Source organism: Malaya genurostris, chromosome 3, assembly GCF_030247185.1.
Source record: "Malaya genurostris strain Urasoe2022 chromosome 3, Malgen_1.1, whole genome shotgun sequence".
NCBI lineage: Eukaryota > Metazoa > Arthropoda > Insecta > Diptera > Culicidae > Malaya > Malaya genurostris.
This window is the reverse complement of record NC_080572.1, coordinates 212,561,136-212,582,700: the sequence shown is the minus strand read 5'-3', so window position 1 is coordinate 212,582,700 and position 21,565 is coordinate 212,561,136. Positions and strand designations below refer to the sequence as shown.

The following is a 21,565-nucleotide window of genomic DNA, read 5'->3' as shown; positions in this document are numbered from 1 at the left end:
TCAACCAGTTTTGAATAATCCGCTTCTTTTTGAAATCGATTTTTTGTGCTTATCATCCTGTAACTTCAGTCCTGAAAGGAGGATCTGAATAAAATTCAGAATTTTTCTATTGAATCTCAAGCCTTTCATTTGATACTAAGTGAAAATCGGTTGCGCCATCTCCGAGAAAAATTAGTGCACACATTCCAACAGTCATTTTCAATATTTTATTGTCTCATTCGTAAATGACCGACACCAGAGCAAACGAAGAGAGACGAAGCATTTTCGTTTCTCATCGAAAAAATGAGAGAGTATAATTGCTAACGTCACTCTTTCTTCTATGACAAGACGAAACCAAACTAACGTCTTCAGGGAACATCAGCAGAATTTCGATTCTCATTCTTTCAACGTTGTATTGAAAATCTGTGACGCTTGGCTATAAAAAGTGACTAAAATATGTTAAATCGAAGTAATTACATCCCAGAACCTCTTTGGAAACCAAAACTTCTACAAATTCGAGCACCAACAGGTAAAAGTTATTGTGAAACCTTTTTCTGTCATTTTCAATTCTCACAGCTTCGGTTGAATATCGTCACTGCATACTATGGGATTTTCACTAAAAACTGCAAATGGCTGAAAGGGCAAATAAAAGAAAAAACACAATTTTGAAACTACTGTCCCGCTTATGTCAATAACTGGACATGGATTTCATTCTCATAGTTTGCAAGCGAAGCTGAGAGTGACAGTAATTTCTTGTCATTTTCGTCTATTTTTAATCAATGAAAATGACACTTTATTTGAATATAAGTATGTTAAAATCAGTTCGGTCATCTCTGAGAAATCGATGTGAGATCTATGTCAAAAGTTCTAACCGCCCTTCCCGGTACTTCTGAAAACGCTATATTTGAGTTTTTTTCGACAAACAATAATTATCAGTTTGATGCGTTATTTCCTATCTGTTGTCCCTCCCGAAACGAAATCCTGGGTACGGGCCTGCAACTGAGCACAATGACATTAAAAATGAAACAATTCTTTGGTTCACTTAATAGTCACAAATTTTTAATTAGTGTGGTTGCACAACCAAAAACTTATTCTAATCAAAGCGCATATGTTGTTTAGGAATGAGAAAATTGATGATTAGATTCATTCATAATAATTGACTCTACACTTTCCAAAAATTCATATATCACTGACGACTTGGCAATTCTTTTATCTACTGGATTTAGTCATGACCATTAGAAATCATTTGCTTCCGTGATACTGTCATTTTGGTTGGTAGGAAAAATTGTGAACCTACTTGTCTTTCGGTCGGGTATTGAGGTACGTACAAACTTTTATTTTTTGAACAGTGAATCGAGATAATAGAAGATTGAATATATTCTGGTCGAATTCTACTTATAATATCATGTGAAATTAGATTTAAAATCATTTATATGAAAACTGCAAATTACCGGAGAATCAAAATCAACAGCTAATTGGTATTTAATATACTCAAGTGAACACGTTGTGCAGCAGACGAAAAATGGCATCCACACATTGCAAAAGCGACTACCCAGAGAGCAGAGTAGATGTAACTCAGTTTTGTCATCCACTCACTCAACAAGAAGTTCCTTTGCAAGCATCCAACGACTAAAGTGGAAATTTATGTGTTATAAAGGGAGTTTTTGAAAGCTCACTGATTTGAAATTTTAATAAAACACCCGTGGATAATTTCTTGGCATTTAACATTTAAATATGATTTCTAGCATATGGCCACCATGACTATCTTTTACAAAAGTCCTTATAGACGTAAAATTTTCATTGCTGGTTTACCCATATAAACGAATGATTTAACGTATCCCCACAACAAATAATCGAGTGGCATAATGACATGAATGCGGAGGCCAATTAACAGGTGCATTGCTCGAAATAATGTTGTCGTTACAATGTTCTTTCAATAAGTCGATTGTTTCGTCCGCAGTTTGACAAGTGGCACCATCCTGTTGAAACCACATTTCGTCCACATTCGTATCTTGAAGATTGGGCGTTTTTAAAGAAATTTCTTCATTTTTCCTTAATTTAAAAAAAATAGGGACCGATGATTCCACTAGCTCATAGACCGCATGAAACAGTACATTTATTAGGATACATCAGTAATTTTTGAACTGCGTGTGCAAACATAATTTGCATCCAAATGCGGTCATTTTGCTTGTTGACGTATCCATTGAACCAAAAATGCGCCTCATCATTGAAGAAAATTTTGCGCTGTAAATAGTTTTTATTGAACACTGATTTTGAAAATAAATTGACACGATTTGGAAGCGTTGTTCTGGAGTTAACCAATTCATGATGACTTGCCAAACAATACTGAATAGATACGTCACTTTACACTGTCCAAAAAACTATCAGACAGTAAAATAATCCCTAGCTAACCTTTTTATTCATTAGTTTGAGAGTTATTGTGCTAAGAGTGGCGCTACTTTTGTTATCTTCAGAACAATGGATCAAAAACAATTTCGTGTTTTAATTTTACACTACTTCTTGATGGGAAAAATACCGTTCAAGCGAAGCAATGGCTTGAAAAGTGTTATGGAGATTCGACTCCATAAAAAACAACAATATAACGTTGGCTTGCTGACTTCAAACGTGGTCGTAGAGATACCGATGATGCAGAACGCAGTGGACGTCCAAATGAGACGGTAACGCCAGAAAATATTAAAAAAATCCACAAAATCGTTTTGAATGATTGAAAAGTGAAGATGCGTGAGTTAGCTGACGTCGTAAAGATATCAAAAGAACGTGTTGGCTTTATATTGCATGAGTATTTGACTATGAGAAAGCTCTGTTCAAATGACAATGGATGAAACATGGATTCATCACTTCACTTCGGAATCAAAACGATCGTCATCTGAGTCGACAGCGACTAGTGAACCTGGTCCAAAGCGCAACAATCGGCTGGAAAGGTTTTTTTTTATTATAGTCGATAAAGAAAATTCTATTAACAGTGAGTATTGTATAGCGTTATTGGAGCGTTTGAGGGCTGAAATTGCAAAGAAACGACTAGAACGCATATGGCAAAAAAGTTGTTTCATCAAGAATAGGCAACGTGCCATAATTCAATCAATACAATGGCAAAACTAGTCTTCAGCTCCATATGATTGGAAGAATGATCCAACAGGTTTTAACTTTTAAATACCTCGGGGTGTGGTTCGATTCCAAATGCACGTGGGGAGGACACATTAGGTATTTGATAACGAAATGCCAACAAAGAGTAAATTTTCTTCGAACAATAACAGGATCTTGGTGGGGTGCTCATCCGCAAGATCTAATAAAATTGTATCAAACAACGATACTTTCAGTGATGGAATATGGATGCGTTTGTTTTCGTTCCGCTGCAAACTCTCATATTATCAAACTTGAGCGAATTCAGTACCGTTGTTTGCGAATTGCCTTAGGCTGCATGCATTCGACACATACAATGAGTCTTGAAGTTCTGGCGGGAGTTCTTCCATTGAAAGATCGTTTTTGGGAGCTTTCATCACGCCTGCTAATAAGATGTGAGGTGCTTAATCCCATGGTAATTAATAATTTCGAACGACTAGTCGAGCTTCGTTCTCAAACAAAATTCATGACAGTATATTTTAATCACTTGTCACAGGAAATCAACCCTTCAAGATATATTCCTATCCGTGTCAGCATCCTAAGTGCCCCTGACTCAACTTTATTTTTCGATACATCCATGCAGCGCGAAGTGCGTGGAATCCCGGATCATCTACGCTCGGCGGAAATCCCAAAAATATTTTCAAGTAAGTTCAGGCATATTGACTCTGAGAAAATGTTTTACACGGATGGATCGCGAATTGAAGAAGCGACAGGGTTTGGTATGTTCAACAATAATGTTTCGGCCTCATTTAGGCTTCATCTGTTTATATAGCAGAGCTAGCAGCAGTTCATTATAGTTTGAGTGTAATCGTCACATTATCTCCAAACCATTATTTCCTCTTCACAGATAGTCTGAGTGCAATTGAAGCAATTCGCTCAAACATGACTGGCAAGACTGAACCGTTTTTCTTGGGCAAAATAAAACAGTGCCTGAACGACATATTGAACAATAATTATCTAATCACTATAGTCTGGGTCTCGGCTCATTGCTCCATTCCTGGCAATGAAAGAGCCGATATTTTAGCTAAACGTGGTGCTATTGAGGGTGAAATTTATGAGAGACCGATTGCTTTCAACGAATTCTATAGCTCGTCTCGCCAAAGAACACTTGCCAGCTGGCAAGCTTCTTGGGATAAAGATGATTTGGGTCGGTGGATGCACTCAATTATTCCGAAAATATCGACAAAGGCATGGTTCAGGGGACTGGATGTGAGTAGGGATTTCATTCGTGTGATGTCCAGACTCATGTCCAATCACTACACGTTAGATGCACATCTCCTTCGAATTGGGCTCTCCGAGACTAATCATTGTGCTTGCGGAGAAGGTTATCGGGATATTGATCATGTCGTTTGGACATGCGTGGAGTATCGTGATGTCAGATCTCAACTAATAAATTCTTTGCGTACCCAAGGTAGACTATCCAATGTCCCAGTTCGAGACATTCTTGCTTGTCGTGACCTTTCATACATGAAACTTATTTATCATTTCATAAAGAAAATTGGAGTTTCAATTTAATAAAGGCCCCTTTTAAGATTTAGTTCTGATTCCAGCTGCGTCCATGAGTTCAACCAATAGCTAAATTAGAATAAAAATTATGTAATGATACAAACAAACTCGAAACAGTTTATGAAATTATCAACAAAATGTCTGAAAATATCAGCTTATTTTATAATTTATAGAAGTTAATCGTTTGGTTCAAATAGTATTTCCGAGTAGATTTCATAATTAATGACGAATTACCTAAGATGATATTTAAGCTATAAGAGAATATGTTTTAATAAATTCAAATCGTTGTGACTATGTTAGAATTAAATTAGGATAAGAATTTTATGTAAAAGTGATGCTACGGCGAAGAAAAACTTATGTAAACTGCCTTAAGAAATAAACGTATTTATGGAAAAAATGGCAAAACTACATGAGTTGAACTTCGAATCGATCCCACATCCACCGTATTCGTCAAATTTGACTCTCAGCGAGACCTGAAAAAATGAAACTGAGGCCTATTTGAAGGCAAAAGATAAATCGTTCTACAAAAGTGGTATTGAAATGTTAGAGCGGCGCTGCATCCGCCGTTTTTTTTTCCAAAATTAAAAGCTTTATCGCGAAAAAGTGCTTACAGATGTATTATTCAAACTTTTGGTCGTCGCTAGCGACAACTTTCTCCCATCTTTCCGGCAATTTTCGGATCCCGGCTCGAAAAAAGGAGTCCTTTTTTGACGCTATCCATGAAGCAATCCATTTTTCCAACTGTTCGAAGGATTGAAAATATTGATCTGCCCGGCCGTGTGCCATCGAACGGAATAGGTGGAAGTCAGAAGGGGCGACATCTGGGGAATACTTTTTGACCACATTTGCGACAAGAGGTCGAGCATTGTCGTGTTGAGCATTGGAGGATGACTTTGCCATGTCGCTCTTGATATTGTGGCCGCTTTTCTTTTAGTGCGCGAATAAGGCGCATCATTTGCGTTCGGTAGCGATCTCCTGTGATGGTTTCACCCGGTTTTAAGAGCTCGTAGTAAATCACACCGAGCTGATCCCACCAAATACAAATCATAACCTTGGTGCCGTGAATATTCGGTTTTGCCTTTGACGAAGTAGTATGCCCGGGGTTTCCCCATGATTTTATGCGTTTAGGATTATCGTATCGAACTCACTTTTCATCACCGGTTATGATTCGATGTAAAAACCCCTTACGATTTTGTCTTTGAAGCAGTTGCTCACATACAAATAGACGGTGCTCGATGTCTCTAGGTTTCAACTCGTACGGCACCCAGTTTCCTTCTTTCTGAATCATGCCCAGGGCCTCGAGACGTTTTGAAATGGCTTGTTGATTCACTCCCAACGATTCGGCAAGCTCTTCTTGGGTTGCGCACGAATCTTCATCAAGCAATGCTTCTAGTTGTTCATCTTTGAAGGTTTTTTCTCTTCCACCACCATGTTTATCTTCGACATCGAAAACTCCATTTTTAAAACGTTGAAACCACTCCCGATACGTTCTTTTACTCAGAGCAACATCACCGTAAGTTTCTGAAAGCATTCGATGCGCTTCAGCTGCATTTTTTTTTCGAATTGTAACAGAAAAGTAAAACTTCCCGCAAATGGCGAGAATTGGGCACATAAACAGACATTTCCGAGCGTGAATAATACGAAAACAAGAACAACTGTCACTGAAACGGCGATGACAATTCGTTAGCGATCACTCCAGTTGTTGAGTTCAGTTTTTTGCTCACTAAAGGAACGATAGTATCTTATTTTGCACAAGGCGTTAAAATTCCTCGTTACGCCACTGATTCAAATCAATTTTTCAATGCTGTAGCGACTTTGTCATATATGTTCAAGTTAAATGTTTCCAAATCGATTTATGTTAAAGTATATTAATCCATCAACAAATGACTGAGTTATTATCGTTCAAAATTATGACAGAAAAAGGCCGGCCCCGTATAGTAAAAAGTAGGCCGTTTTTAATGCCAAAAATATTGTGTTTAAAAAAAAGTACAAAGCAAGCCACAAAATGGTTCAAATAGTAATCACTGCTCAAAGAAAATCAATTATTTTAACTGTTGTACTGAACTTAAACATGGTCGTTCAAACACCAATGATTGACCACACTCTGGTCATCTTAATAAGACTTTTGTTCGGGAAATCGTCTCAAAAATTCATTCCATCGTTAAAATGAATCGAAAAGTGTAGATGCAAGATATAGCTGATATCGTAAAGATATCAAAAGAAAGTGTATTCTCAATTTTTATGATCACTTTAATATAAAAAAAAACCTTCTTAATCCACCTAGTGGAGTGATAATGCCTTTTTTCTCACCATTTAAATAGTTTCATGAAAACATTTATAAGATTCTATTCTCGGTCATTAGTATTGTGACTTCATCAATTAACCAAATATTAGCTTTCTCGTAGTTTAAGTCTTTCAAAATCGATTTATCATCCGAGAAATTTTAGCGCATTAAAAATACCGGGAATTGTCGACTATGTCACATTTTGACATTACATCTGCCAAACCGGAAATGTCCGCCATAGCCCTTCCGAACTTGATGTATGATCACATTGTAGCCGCACGTCGCACTATCCAACTAAGAAAATGATTATTCACTTATCATAGATCATGACAGAACAACAGAAGAAATTTATAGTGGCAGAAGTTCAAACTTGGTATCGGAATGCGAAACTATAAAGCACTATCAATTTACGAATTTAGCAACGCTTCCTCTAACATCACGCTACTTCAGGCAAGTTCTCGTAACGTTGACGGATATTGCATAACAAACTACGATATGGAAAAAGATTGTTAGTGGCAACGATATAATGATAAGATAACAGCGTGCTAAAAGGAACATTGGACACAGTAACAACGAAATGCTCTGAAGCTTGAGAGATTTCTTACTGGACTGGCTGTGATCAGCAGATTTCCTGACGGGAGAGCTAACTTTTTTTTCCTATACACAACGAGACACATACATGAAACTCACCGGTAAACAGAGGTATTCTCATCAGCATCCAGATGGTACAGCATCACATGGGTGTCATGCTCGAACACCCGAGTCTGCCGTATCGTGAAGACAAAGTACGTCGGCATGCACAGGATCGGTGCCAGGATGTAACAGAACAGAATCGCGTAAGTGTAATTGGTTTGGGCGTACAGAGCCAACGAACCGTGCGAGCATCTGAAAATAAAACACAGATTAGACTGGTTGAATGAACAAGTCCGTTATCAAACGGAAACAAACCGATCTCAACAGTTTCTGATTCAGACGATTTTTACAAGGATTCAAAGGTAGAAGATATTTACAACAGTTGTAGATGGCCTTGTTTTGCTATGTGTAACTCTGAGAGTTTTATAAATGTTCGACTTAAGATTGTTATTGTTTATTGTTTTAAATGACATTTTGGTGATGATTTGGTCTGTTGTATTCATTTCGAGTATAGTTTGTAAACTTAAAAGAAAGCTATAAAAGTAAAACTGTAAATGAAATTTAATCTGAGTAAGATTAATTTGGTTTTTATCTAACTGTATATTAAAAATCCCATCCTTCATTGCACAGTGGCCCGGATCCACAACTTAGGGGGACAAAAACATTTGTGGCTTAGCCTTATACTTTAGAGCTATACTGTCTTCAGGACAAATAAACAGTGAAAGATAAGCCATATTTTGAAACATATGGTATTAGGGTGGTTCTTATTATTAGGGTGATCCAAACATCATTTTCCGTTTGTGTTGAGATAGAGGACTGCACCCTTCGGCAAAACTGTAGGAAAACTTATATCAAGCAACTTTGCCGAAAACACTATTGTTGTATCTCTAACCTAAAACCGTTAGAGAATCTGAATTTTTTAAGAACTGAAACAAATGAGAAGGATCTAGATATATATCAATTTGACGGGGAGACCTTTCATTTGCAACTAGTTTGATCAAAATCGGCCCAGCCATCTCTGAGATCTCGACCTCTTAGTTGACAACACACACCTATTTTTTATATTTATAAAAAAAGGTAAAACCCAATGTTTGAACACAATTTAAAAAATTTAAAAAATATCTCCTCCGCCATTTCTTTTATAAACATGCTCAAAAGTATTTTCAATCAAAATGAAAGAAACAGATTTTTTTCATTTGCTCCAATGTTAGATATAGCAGTTTAAAAATGATCTGTTTTTGATCTAGTTTTGCTCATAACTTCTGTTCAGAAAACGCTATCTGAATGCGCTAGTCATCAAAAAATTTGTTTCAACAAACTCTAAAAGATATTCAAGGACACCCAAAATGAGAACTGAAAAATAAGAAAGCTAGAGCAAAAAATCTGATTTTTTTAGGAACACCTTAAGTTGCTCTATTAAAATAGCTGTAACACTAAAACCGTTAGAGATACAATAGTGTTTTCGGCAAAGTTGCTTGATATAAGTTTTCCTACAGTTTTGCCGAAGGGTGCAGTCCTCTATCTCAACACATACGGAAAATAATTTTTGGATCACCCTAATAATAAGAACCACCCTAATACCATATGTCTCAAAATATGGCTTATCTTTCACTGATCATTTGTTCTGAAGACATTATAGCTCTAAAGTATAAGGCTAAGCCACAAATGTTTTTGTCCCCCTAAATTGTGGAATTTTGTCCCCCTAAAGGAGCTACAAACATTTACTTATATTAGATGGTATTGGAAAATTACAATCGTCTGTTGTCTTATTGGTGTATTTTTATCTTCGAAATCTCAGGTAACTAAACCATATCGTGAAACGAAACACAAACGATATAAACTTACTTTATTGCAATGTATCTCCAAGCAGCTAGCGTAACGGTCAATAGGATTGAAATAGTATGAAGAATTTGGGTGAAATGCATGTGGAACATTAAATATACTGCCCATGAAAAAGGATAGTCCCGGCGATCTGTAAGAAAGATAAGACAAATATCAAATAAACGTCATTGATTACAAAAAGATTCCAGGAAGAATGTAGTGGGGTGAGTAAGTTCATAACTTTTACGTAGTTACAAATTCGCAGGTACAAATTCTCGCCGACATAGAAATCGACTTACCTTCACAAAAATAACACTTCATTTTCATCGCGACAACTTATATGTTTTGTCGTGAATACGACTTACTTTACTATAGGGCGCCTTTTCAAAACTTACCCTCTGAGGAAGTGATAAGTTTTTGATCGTGAATATCTCTTGTTTTATCTAACGAATCAACATAATTTTTGCAACATGCCATCGGAGATATGATCACAATTTTATGATAAAATTTTCAGTTGTGTGATAAAATCTCAAATAATTCAAAATTTAAACTTTTCTGAAATGTTTGGTATAAACGAGTATCAAAGAGGATAATTCATAAGGCGCGTTTGCCTTTCTCGTATTTTAAAGCTCATAGCTCAGTGATCTGTGAAAGGATTTATATAATCTAATTGCCAATAGAATCGAAATTGTTCAACTTAAACGTGTATAGTAACAGCATTGAAGTATTTCAATAGTATACTATTGAAAAACCTGTCTCATTTCACCCATGTCAACACCAGCCAATCAGAATGCGTTCTGAGGAAGAGAACAAGATATCTGCTGCTGTACGAATCGTTCGAGAAAAATGTTCCGAACAGTGCTTAATATCGTAGTGAGTTCCACAATTTGATCCTTCTGAAAGGCAGGAATGAATCTCGAACAGCATCCTGATAGTGTCTTTCAATGAAATGCAAATCCGAAATGAAATAATCGACATTAAAATTCTGTATGCGGCTATTTTTATAGCCGTTAGGACCGCCCAATAGTGAAAAAGCTACAAACGAAATCACGTAAAAAGAAACCTCTCAACAAAAATTGGATCAATTTGGATTCTATCGCCACTGCGAGCAGATGTATTGTGTGTCGTTTGCAAAGCTAGTTTCTCTTCCGACGAGAGCAATTACGTCACAGCTGCCAGTCGTTTGCATTGGTGAAAAAACAAAGAAAAGAGGACAACGGTGGGGAGCATCACACAAAATCAGCCGTTCTCATGGCTTTAAAAGTTTTCTAAAGAACTATTAGGATTTCTTGCTCTCAAATCGAAGGTAAATATCCTCAGTTTAGTGCAAATCTAGAACAGTTTGATTAGATTTGTGCACATTTCGCTGTGTGAAATTCACAGTAATCGAGATCAAGTGAAGCCTTCTTTGTTTTTGCGAAAAATGTGTAAAAGGGGAATGCTTGCATAATTCATACTTGTCAGGATAGATTTTTGATCCATGCTTTTGAAGGCGAGATATTCAATGAACAAGTTGAAAGTTTCTGTTTTCAGCTATGCAATTCTTCCTTCAGAAAAAAAGACTTTCCCAACCGCGAAAATCAATCAATCATTCTGAAATATTCACACAAAAATCTAAACTAATTTTCTAAGAGATTGTTAGTTGGGTTTTTTTTATATTCGTCACCGTTTCTGAGAAAATCAGATTTGAAGCGTGAAAATAGCCCTTCAAAACGCCCTAAAACACACTGGCCTCTAGGGATGTCCGATACCGAGTCGATACTTTGAGGTATCGATACTTTTTTTCAAGAATCGAGTATTTTTGGTATCGATATAGCATCAGAGCGATACTGTTAGTATCGATACTTTTGGTCTCGATACTTATAGTATCGCAACGGATTAATGTCAATTCCCATTACAACGTATTTTTTTGTTTCCATTACAGAGGCTTTAACCTTGAGGTCATTCGCCTCTTCGGGCCATAAAAACATTCTAAGACTATGTTCAGGGTTGGGAATCGAACCCAGGTGGGCTGTGTGAAAGGCATCGACTAACCCATCCCACTATACCCGTCCCCAATTGAATTTTTTTTGTTCTTCGGATTTAATGAAGCGCCAGACTCGTGCATGGATTAGTATGACGTAGACTAGCCATTGTTGAAATTTGTTCTCGACAATCTCGCTTCTTGCACTAAAAGAAAGTGAACTGAGCGAAAACCATCAACAAAACAAGCACATAAAGGCCATACTCTCAGAGGATTCAAACATTGCAATATTTCACACTCATTGCACTCTCTCTCAGTGCGCCTGTGGGACGACGCAAGATTGTCGAGTACGAATTACAACGAGCGCTAGTCCACATCATACCAATACATGCGCGAGCCTGGTGCTTCCGTTCCGTCCGTCTCTGGTCCCGTGGTAATAATAATAGTAGTTCACTTTAAATCGCAAAATTAACACTGACGAGCCGAAGAAAAAGAATATGTGCTTTTGCACAAACCAACGAAACTCCTAAATGTTCAATAGGAATTGGCTTTTAGTGTAGTATCCGTGTATCGACATAAAGGTTATGATATGAAATTTTTTGAGAAAATAAGTGAAATGTGAAATTCTTTTAAGTGGACCAAAAGTCAAGAAAGGCGAGGTGCAATCTATGTGGCAAGAAATATGCGTATACTAGTTTCACAACAAATGTATGGAAAAACCTGCTGCTGCTCAAGTATCAATTGATACTTACAGGTATCGATACTTTATTGCCTTTTGATACCATGCATCGATACCCAAAATTTTGGTATCCCGATACCCTAGGTATCGATACTTTACCTTTCGAGTACCATCCCTACTGGCCTTAGTCCTTAATGATATTATGAACAACATTATTTAAATCATGAAAATGTTTACGGGATTTTCTCACAATATCATCAGTAATAGATATGGTCTCATGAAAAGCAATGTTTTATGATTTCCATAATGCCTTATTCTGGGTACCGGCAATGGATGTGTATCCGTGGATGTTTTTGATTGGGAAAATGTCGCCATCATGACACATGCGAGTACTGTCCCAAATGCGAGCCGCCATATTGGAAAAATATATTGGATATTGTCATAAATTTTTATTTTCAAACGTGAATAAAATAGTGAAGTTTCTTTGGGTATAAACTAACTTAAGCTCTTTCCCAAGTAGCACGTTAAGTTGCTTTCCTGTATTTTTCTACTGATTGTGCAATTTATCAAATTAGTTTATATTACTATTCTAGTGACTGTTGTGTTATGGAAAAAGCGCAATTTTTCTTTGTTGTGCAACATATCTTTAAGTTTATCCGTTGTTACGAACATTTATTCACAAGTATTGTGCAACTGATACAAAAACTCATGCATCGATCCCAATAAAATCCCAGATCCCAGATAAATGCAGCAATTAAATCAGCGAAAAAACAATTGTGAAACTTATGGAAACTACTACTTAATGTAAACAAGAATTGAATTGATGTTTACAAAAACATAACAAACATAATTTCTAATGAATAAGTTTCACATTTGATTTTATATACAACTGGTCGTAATACAAACATGGAACTTTAAAAATATTCTGCACATAAATGAATGGTAAGACTACATATTGTGGAATTGATCTTTTATGATTTAGTAAATAGAAAAACCAACAACGAACTGTATTTTTATGGTGAAACATGTCTTCGTACGCCTGAAATTTTCAAGCGCCTTTGAATAAACGTGTTTAGATGATTTCACATCAATTTCTATGAAAATAACATTCTATTCTTTTCAATGAATATGATCAAGATAGTGTTTGAAATATGTATAAGAAAGTTGTCGAACGTTCATACACCTTTTCAGACGATTTTAATCATATTGATGTTTCAATTAATATGAAAAATCTTGAAATGAATTCTTCTTCAATATTTTTCATTATGGCATCGAGAGTAACAGTGTGTTGAAAAGAAAATGGTTCACCCGACGTAATGATTTATTTTTTCTAAATAAAAGGAAATATAAACATGTAAATATTGAAAAGAGAAATTTTTGTTTTTATTTCTATCAAACTAGTTGTTTTTTTATTTTAACAAACTAGTTGACTTAAACAACAATACAGTTTTATCATTTATCTTAGTGAAACCGACAATTGTGATTTGCAACTTTCGAATTGTTTTTCTAAAAATGAAGAAAACTGCACACACTGACCTCATATATTTAGTCCGATACAATTATGACAGTCATTTGGAAATTTTTTGATAAGTTGAGCATTCGTTTTAGTTACTTCATTTTTACATGACGATGTGAAAATTTCTGCAGAGCTTCTATAACTGCTAGTGCTACGTGGGCAAGTTGGTGATTTGCTGCACAATTGTTTCAGATGTACCTTAAATTGTTCTGTAGTGGTTTTTTGGTAATACTGTAAAACCTAACAGTGATAAGTTGCATAACCAATCTTAATATATTTAAAAATCTTCCTGAACTTATCTAACATAAAAAAACAATTCTAAAACAATTGTAGAACCTCTTAAAATTTCAATAAGTTACATTTGCTACTTGGGTTGATTCGTAAGCAGTTATATCAAATTAATAAGAATCTTTCTTTTTTTGTACTGAATGACGGTTTGAAATTTAAATCACATTTTAACTTATGACTCCGGAACCGGAAGTCGGACCCGAACGACCTATGGTCCCATAGAAACTTCCATTTGAATCTAAGTTTTTGAAAATCAGTTAAGTGGAGAAAATGAGTGAGTTTCGTTTTGGAGTTTTTTACCCCTATTTCCGATACTTCCGGAACCGGAAACTTTCATTTCGACCATAAACATTGGGATTTGTCGGCTAAGTCACATATAACATTACATCTCTTGAACCGAAAACGTTCGCTATAACCCTTCCAAATTTGATTGACACTGTTAGCTTTTAAATAAGGCTAAGTTTATCGAAATTTGTCACCTTTGTGAAAATTCAGCCGATGAAAAATATGCGGTTAGTCCATTACGTCATTTATACTATTATATTTTCAGAACCGGAAGTGACGGCCATGTGATTTTCAAACTTTATCAAAAATTCAATAGTAGCTTTCAAACGAGCCTAGACTTGTAAAAATCGGCTCTGCCATCTCCGAAAAAATGAGCGGTACAAAATGACGTAGCATTGAATGGAATCGGATGATGCCACCAAGTTAAATTCATTAGTAGAATGTGAGCACCTCGGTGGCACGGTTGTAATCTGCATACAATTGGTTTGAGGCCTTAATTTTTGGTTCCCTGGGTTCAATCCGTTGTTAGATGCTGTGTTTAAGTAATGTTCATATCGTTTTTTCATTCGGTAGCACCAACATAAATAAACTGATTTGTAAGAATATAATCAAACTACGATAAGCAAGATTTCATTTCCTGTTTGATGGCATGTCAAATTATAGAGAACCCTTTGACTTGTGGTTTCCCTGTTTCGGATTGATTTTCAGCATCAGACAGAAGTAAATTTCCTTAATCATAAACTGTGCGCTTTAAACGATATGAACATAGCTTAACATATTGTTGAAAATAACGCCACCATAACAAAAAGCGTCGGCTTTAGGAACTAACATTTAAAGCAGGGAGTTGATTATGAGCAGACCCAGTCAGCTTGGAGTGAAATCAATTTTCAGTTCAGTTCGCACGAATTTGATATTTCTCTCCTCTACTTCAATGTACGAGATTCGATGCGGACTCGCCTGAGGGCGCCTTGCTCGCAAAAAAGTATGTTGCTTGCGATTTGTTCGTGAAATGTGAGAGCTGGATATCTTGATAATACAATGTCTTTGCCTACATCAAATCCACACCAAATTTTTCCTATCTCTATGAACGGAATTCAATATGAACTCTCAATGGATTCCAAATCAGATGGAACAACCGATCCCGATCCGAGTCGAAATCGGATGTTGCATTTGATTTGGAATCCATTTAGGAATCATACTGAATTCCAATTCAAATTCCAAGCTATTAAACTGGGGAATGGAACGGTCTATTTCCAGCCTTGGTTGAAGTGTTTTTTCACAAATATTGCAGTAGTCTATCTTCCTACCGAAATCGAAGAATTTTTAGAGCCGATCAATGATTTGTAGCGTATATGAGCTCAGCCTTAATTATTCACTGTCGCAAATTCCTATACCTGCTATGAACTTAAATCATTAATAAATCGGACATAAAAATTAACCACAGATAACAGATATACAGGCTCGAACTAAATTTTCTCAAAATCCTGTGTAAATTCCAAATTTGCTGTACGTTGGAAACACTACTGCCACTTACTCTACTATTCGTCGCGATCTTTTAAAACGTTCCACTACGTGCCGGAACTACAGTTTTAACACTTATCACACGATTTCCCTAAGTGTTATAGCAAAGACATCATATTAACAAGATATCCAGCTCTCACATTTCCCGAACAAATCATTGGCAACATCCTTTTTTGCGAGCATGTCGCCCTCAGGTGAGTCCGCATCGAATCTCATACATAGAAGTAGGGGAGAGAAATGTCAAATTCGTGCGCGCCAAAATAGCAGGGCTGCGCACCCATACAATTGACATGATATGTTGAATGTGATGCCGTGCGATGGCGTTGTTGAACTGAAGATTGATTTCGCTCCAAGCTGACAGGGTCTGGTTATAGGCAACTTTTTTCCATGTCACATAAATCCAGTCCACTGTTGTACCGCCATTTTCTTGTGACCATCATCTTTTCCTGTTTCTCTTCATTTTTTGTTTACATCGCTCTCACTGACTTGCTAGCTTTGATAGCCCCAAACGCCCGAGATGTTGGCTACGTTGTCTACGATAGCACTGCACAGTGGTCCAAAACGGCAATTTCATGCCTTTTATTATTTTTCAGCAAAACCGTAGACTTTTCATCATTGGTGTCTTATGAAAAGTTGCACGGGTTGTTACTGCGGTTTTATGTACATGGACGGCCATGTTCCAGTACACGTGTAAAGACAGATAATTTTGCCCCGTTTACACTTCTGCTGACTACCAGCATAATGTAAACGCTTGCCAGCTGCTGGTTGTTGCCAGCATGAAAATTTTTGATCGTTCTAAATTTCATGCTGGCAAGTGATGCTGGTGGTGAAATTCAAGATGGCGACGGAATGAAATTGATGTATATCTCGCAGGTATTTCATGTTTTTCTTAGTTAAAAGCATTTGTTCGCGCAAAGTGGATCAATATCATTAATGAGCATGATGATTTAAGTATTTTAAAGATGTTTTTTATTGTTTTTTATGATTTTTACAAATTTTGCCAGTAAGAAATTTCCAGCAATAGTGTAAACATTGCCAGCTGCTGGCGTGTCAGTATACTAGCACCAGCATGCTGGCTACCAGCAATAGTGTAAACGCCACATTTGTCTTTGTTATACAGCACATCCACCAATGTTCACAGGTTGGAGCTCGAGAATCGCCGGTTGCTTTGATGTTGTGTTATTTTCAAATTGGATTATATCTACAACAATGTGTTAGCTAAGAAAAAATTTTTTTAATTATAAAAAAATATATTTCTAAAATATATTGAAGATATTCACAGTTACATATTATTATTTTTATCATTATTATTGTCGTTATTATTATTCTTATTGTTATTATTCTTATTATTATTATTATTATTAGTATGATTATTATTATTATTATTATTATTATTATTATTATTATTATTATTATTATTATTATTATTATTATTATTATTATTAATATTATTATTATTATTATTATTATTATTATTATTATTATTATTATTATTATTATTATTATTATTATTATTATTATTATTATTATTATTATTATTATTATTATCTTCTGCGATATATAAGTTTGAATTTCGACTGTATTTTACATAAAAATATTCATAACTCTTTTGAAATATATCATAGCACTTTGAAATGTTATAGACTGTTAAGTATTTGCACAAAATCTAGTTTTGTAGAAAAATTCATTACTTTCAGAAGAATATAAAACTTGTTAGAACAAAAAAACTGATTTTTAAAACTTTATTATTTAAACCACCTAAAATTAATTAACGGCTAGAGTTAGAAAAAAAAATTCTTAAGTAAAGTTACTCGAAATTTAATTTTCTACAATAGACGAAAATTCACTAGCTGCTTCCAGTAAAAAGTTAATTTTTTTATCTGTCTTTACACGTGTACTAGAACATGGCCGTCCATATACATAAAACCGCAGTAACAACCCGTGCAACTTTTCATAAGACACCAATGATGAAAAGTCTATGGTTTTGCTGAAAAATAATTGAAGGCATGAAATTGCCGTTTTGGCCCACTATGTGCACTGGCTAGAACGTCTTATTGTTGCCAGCGAGCTGCATAAATCACACGAGATTTCGGTCGGAATAAAACAAAAACAAACTTGTCATTTACACCAACAACAAAACAAAAATCTAGCGTGAAGTGTCGATCGTGGTGACATCTGCAAGTGTTCGCCATTCAGATTGAGCAAATTTTACACACAGTTCATAGGGGAGCCTGTATGTCTGTTTTCTTTGAATTAACCAAACATTTAATGCTGACTGTAATTTAATACTCACCTGGTAGTATGGAGTACATGTAAAACGCAAAGGGGATGTATTCAACCATGACAAACATGTCGGTTACCGAAAGCCACTTCAGGATCCGATTGATGGGTATTTTGGTCATTTCTTTTCGTGTCAAGACGATGATATTCAGGATATTGGCAATCGTGCCAAACACGCAGATCTGAAATAAGCACAAATGAACCGCAAAACCAATAAATCTCGTGATCGACTAGTAGGTGATCATAAAGTGAACAAAAATTCAATGTTTTTATTAAACTTCAACTGTACTGATCTACTTTTCCTCGGAATGTAGGATAAATGAAAAAAAAATTTTTTTGTCCTTCCAGTATTCTGCCACAGAAACTCAGAAACTATAAAGGGTGATTTTTTAAGAGGTATAGGATTTGATTTGAAAAAATACAAAATATTTGAGAAAATTGATGAAATCTTCTTTGAAATCGATAGAACGATCAATACAATTTAATGTTTGAAGATGCTTTCTTCCAAATGTTGACCGCGGCTCCGCTTTAGATGGCCCATGCGCAAGGTCCAACCAGAAACCACACCATACAGTGACTTTTTTGGGATGCATTGGTTGCTCTTGCTATACTACTGGCTGATCTTTACTCCAGATGCGAAAATTTTGCTTGTTGACATATCCATTCAATCAGAAATAAGCCTCGTCAGCGAATACAATTTATTGATAAAAAAATGAATTTTCCTCCAACTTTACCAGCGCTTCTTCATGATTAAATTATAGACGAAACGATGCATGATTAAATTATAGACCAAACTGAACAAGATCGACAATGACACAAGACACGATTCACGCGTGATCTGTCAAAAACAGTGTTGCCAAAAGTATACCAGCAAAAAAAATCACCTTTTATCTACACCATTTCATTTTCTCATAATTTTCAGTGAGCGGAACATATTGACGTATGATGCGTATGCGTTAATAACTAAGGAGTGTATTGATAATTAGTTAGCAACATTCAAACAGTTATTACTTTGAAATGGCTTAATTTTTTGCAGCGTGTTTTGCGGTGACATGTTTGTTTACATGTCAATAACAGCTGCGCAATCGATTGGTTTCGGTGCGGTTTATCGTTTCAATGATGAGTCGAATTGATCCGGAAACGTGAAAGAAAATTCTACACACCTGGTGCTCAGAAAGTGGTGTCACGTACAACGAAATTGCAAAACGGGTGAAAGTGCACCACACCAGTGTCAAAAATATTATCGAGAAGTTCGGTAAGACCCTTTCCATGAAGGATTTGCCCCGATCCGGTAGAAAAACGGGTCCCAGCCAGCTCGACCGGGACTTAAAAGTGGTTGAGTACATCAGGAAAAACCAATCGGCGTCGACGCGGGATTTGGCCAAGCAGTTCAACACCAGCATCAGGATGATTCAACGGATCAAAGTTCGGAACTCCCTGAAAACGTACAAAAAACAGAAGGTGCCGAAAAAGTCCCTGGTACAGCAAGTTCAGGCCAAAACAAGAGCGCGAAAACTGTATAACCGGATTCTACAGAATAAAGACGGATGCATCCTGATCGACGACGAAACCTACGCCAAGGAAGACTCTCGAGCGCTGCCCGGATCGCAATATTATACGAAATCGGTGTACTAGGACCTGGACGACGCTGACACCACGGTGGCGATGGAAAAGTTTGGGCAGAAGGTGTTGGTCTGGCAAGCAATTTGTACCTGTGGTTTTCGGTCGTCGATTTTCTTCACGAAGGGCACAATTAACGCCAAGGTGTACGAGGAAGAATGTTTGAAGAAGATTTGGCTTCAGCCCACTACGTCAACTCCGTTCTACAGTGGTTATCAAAAAATAATGTACAATTCGTGGTAAAGAACATCAACCCACCGAACTGCCCGGATCTTCGGCCAATTGAAAGGTATTGGGCAATTGTCAAGCGGCACTATCGGAAGGAAGGTACAGTGTCACAAAACATGCAGGAGTTAAAAAAAACTGAACAGCTGCCACCAGGAAAGTCACAAAAGTAACTGTGCAGAATTTAATGAAGAATGTCAAGTCCAAAGTGCGAGCGTTTCACAGAAACTAGGATTTTCTTCAATATAATCAGTGAAATGCATAAAAATGTAATTTTTCTACAATATATCGAAAACTGATGTCAAAATATGTTTTTTTTTCGCTTTTTTATTCAATAATCAATGTTGCTAACTACTTTTCGATACACTCCTTACTTCAACTTTTAAAACGGTGTTATCATTTTGAACAGCTGCATGCAAGAATTGGATAAGTGCGACTTACACAGATTAAAATAAATAAATAAACACAAAACTAAGCGTTAATTCTATTCTTTTTTTTCGATTCAACTGTTGACTATTCCATATTACTATTGATTTACATGTCGCGTAAATTTAATTATTTCACGGATTTTGCCATGCAAAAAGTGGGTGGGTAATGTCAGAGGCACAATGAAATGAATTGGCACCTTTCTTCACACTTTTGAATATCATTAATCGATGTATGGTGTAAATTGTGCAAGGTTTCATTTGTTACTTCTGGAATTGTAACTATATAATATTAAATATACTAAAGTTGTAACACATAATCCCATAAGACAGGGTAAAAGAGAGTAAAAAATTATTCACTTCTGAGCACGAGAAAGACAAACAAGCGTCATGAGTTTTTATCTTTAATACTATAATTTTGAATTATTTTATTTTTATTTCATACTACTGAAAATTTTATCATAAATTGCATGGAAAATTTTTAAAATGTGCCCACCAGTAAAGTAAGTAAGTTTTCACAACAAATTCGTTCAAAATCATATTTTAGCAGGATTAAGAAACTTTGAATGCAAAAACAGCATGCGTGGAACGCAACATGGTTTACTTGTTATAGATATCACGGATTTTCCAAACCGTCAAAACTCTGTTACCATCTGAGTTAATTCAAAGTTTTCTGAAAATTATCTGAACTAATTCAGGTTTCTGAAAATTGTGTAGTTATTTATTTAATCAAATTAAAAATTAAATACTGCCGAGAAAATATAAAACAGATGAAGTAATTTTTTACAGTTCATTACTCAAGTGCAGATTTTACACTAATCGAAAGATTTTGGCTTTTTCAATAAAGTAAAATTGCTCATTTTTTTCAAAAAGGATAAACAAAACAGTTTAAAGAATGAATAAATAAAAAACCATACAATTACCACAACTAATGAAACGAATAAGTTTGAAAGTATTACCGTCGAAAGAATTGTGAGAAGTATTCTACTACCTTGATCAAGAACTTCCCGGAATTTATTCAGAAAATTAAAAATATAAGATTATTAATCGAAATCGATATTATCCACTTCAAAGTACTCCTCATCGACTGCAACACACTTATGCCAGTGCTTGATTCAATCCTCGAAACATTTTTTATATTATGTTTTTCGGTGTGGTTATCAGAGCCATCTGTGGTTTTTCTATAAACTCTTCTCGGGTGCTGAAAGGCGTTCCCCGGAGTGGTTTCTTGAGCCGACTGAATAGGAAAAAGTCGCAGGGAGCCAAATCAGGTGAATTCGGTGATTGCTGAATGGTATTCGTTTCGTTTTTTAGTCAAATGTTCACGGATCACGATCGTATTGTGTGACAATGCGTTTACGTGGTGCAAGATCCACGAGTTGTTTGCCCACAAATCCGG

General features: G+C 35.9%; 1 protein-coding gene across 2 annotated transcripts in view; it reads right to left on the bottom strand.

The window, feature by feature from the left end:
* Positions 1-21,565, bottom strand: part of LOC131438760 (G-protein coupled receptor dmsr-1) — a 475,110-nt gene that overhangs the window by 4,021 nt on the left and 449,524 nt on the right. For both annotated transcript variants that reach the window (XM_058609005.1, XM_058609006.1), the window contains exons 4-6: positions 17,910-18,078; positions 9,389-9,515; positions 7,601-7,795 (exon numbers count right to left, since the gene is read on the bottom strand). In XM_058609005.1, the coding sequence (XP_058464988.1) occupies positions 7,601-7,795; positions 9,389-9,515; positions 17,910-18,078 (491 nt within the window). The remainder of the gene's footprint in view (positions 1-7,600; positions 7,796-9,388; positions 9,516-17,909; positions 18,079-21,565) is intronic.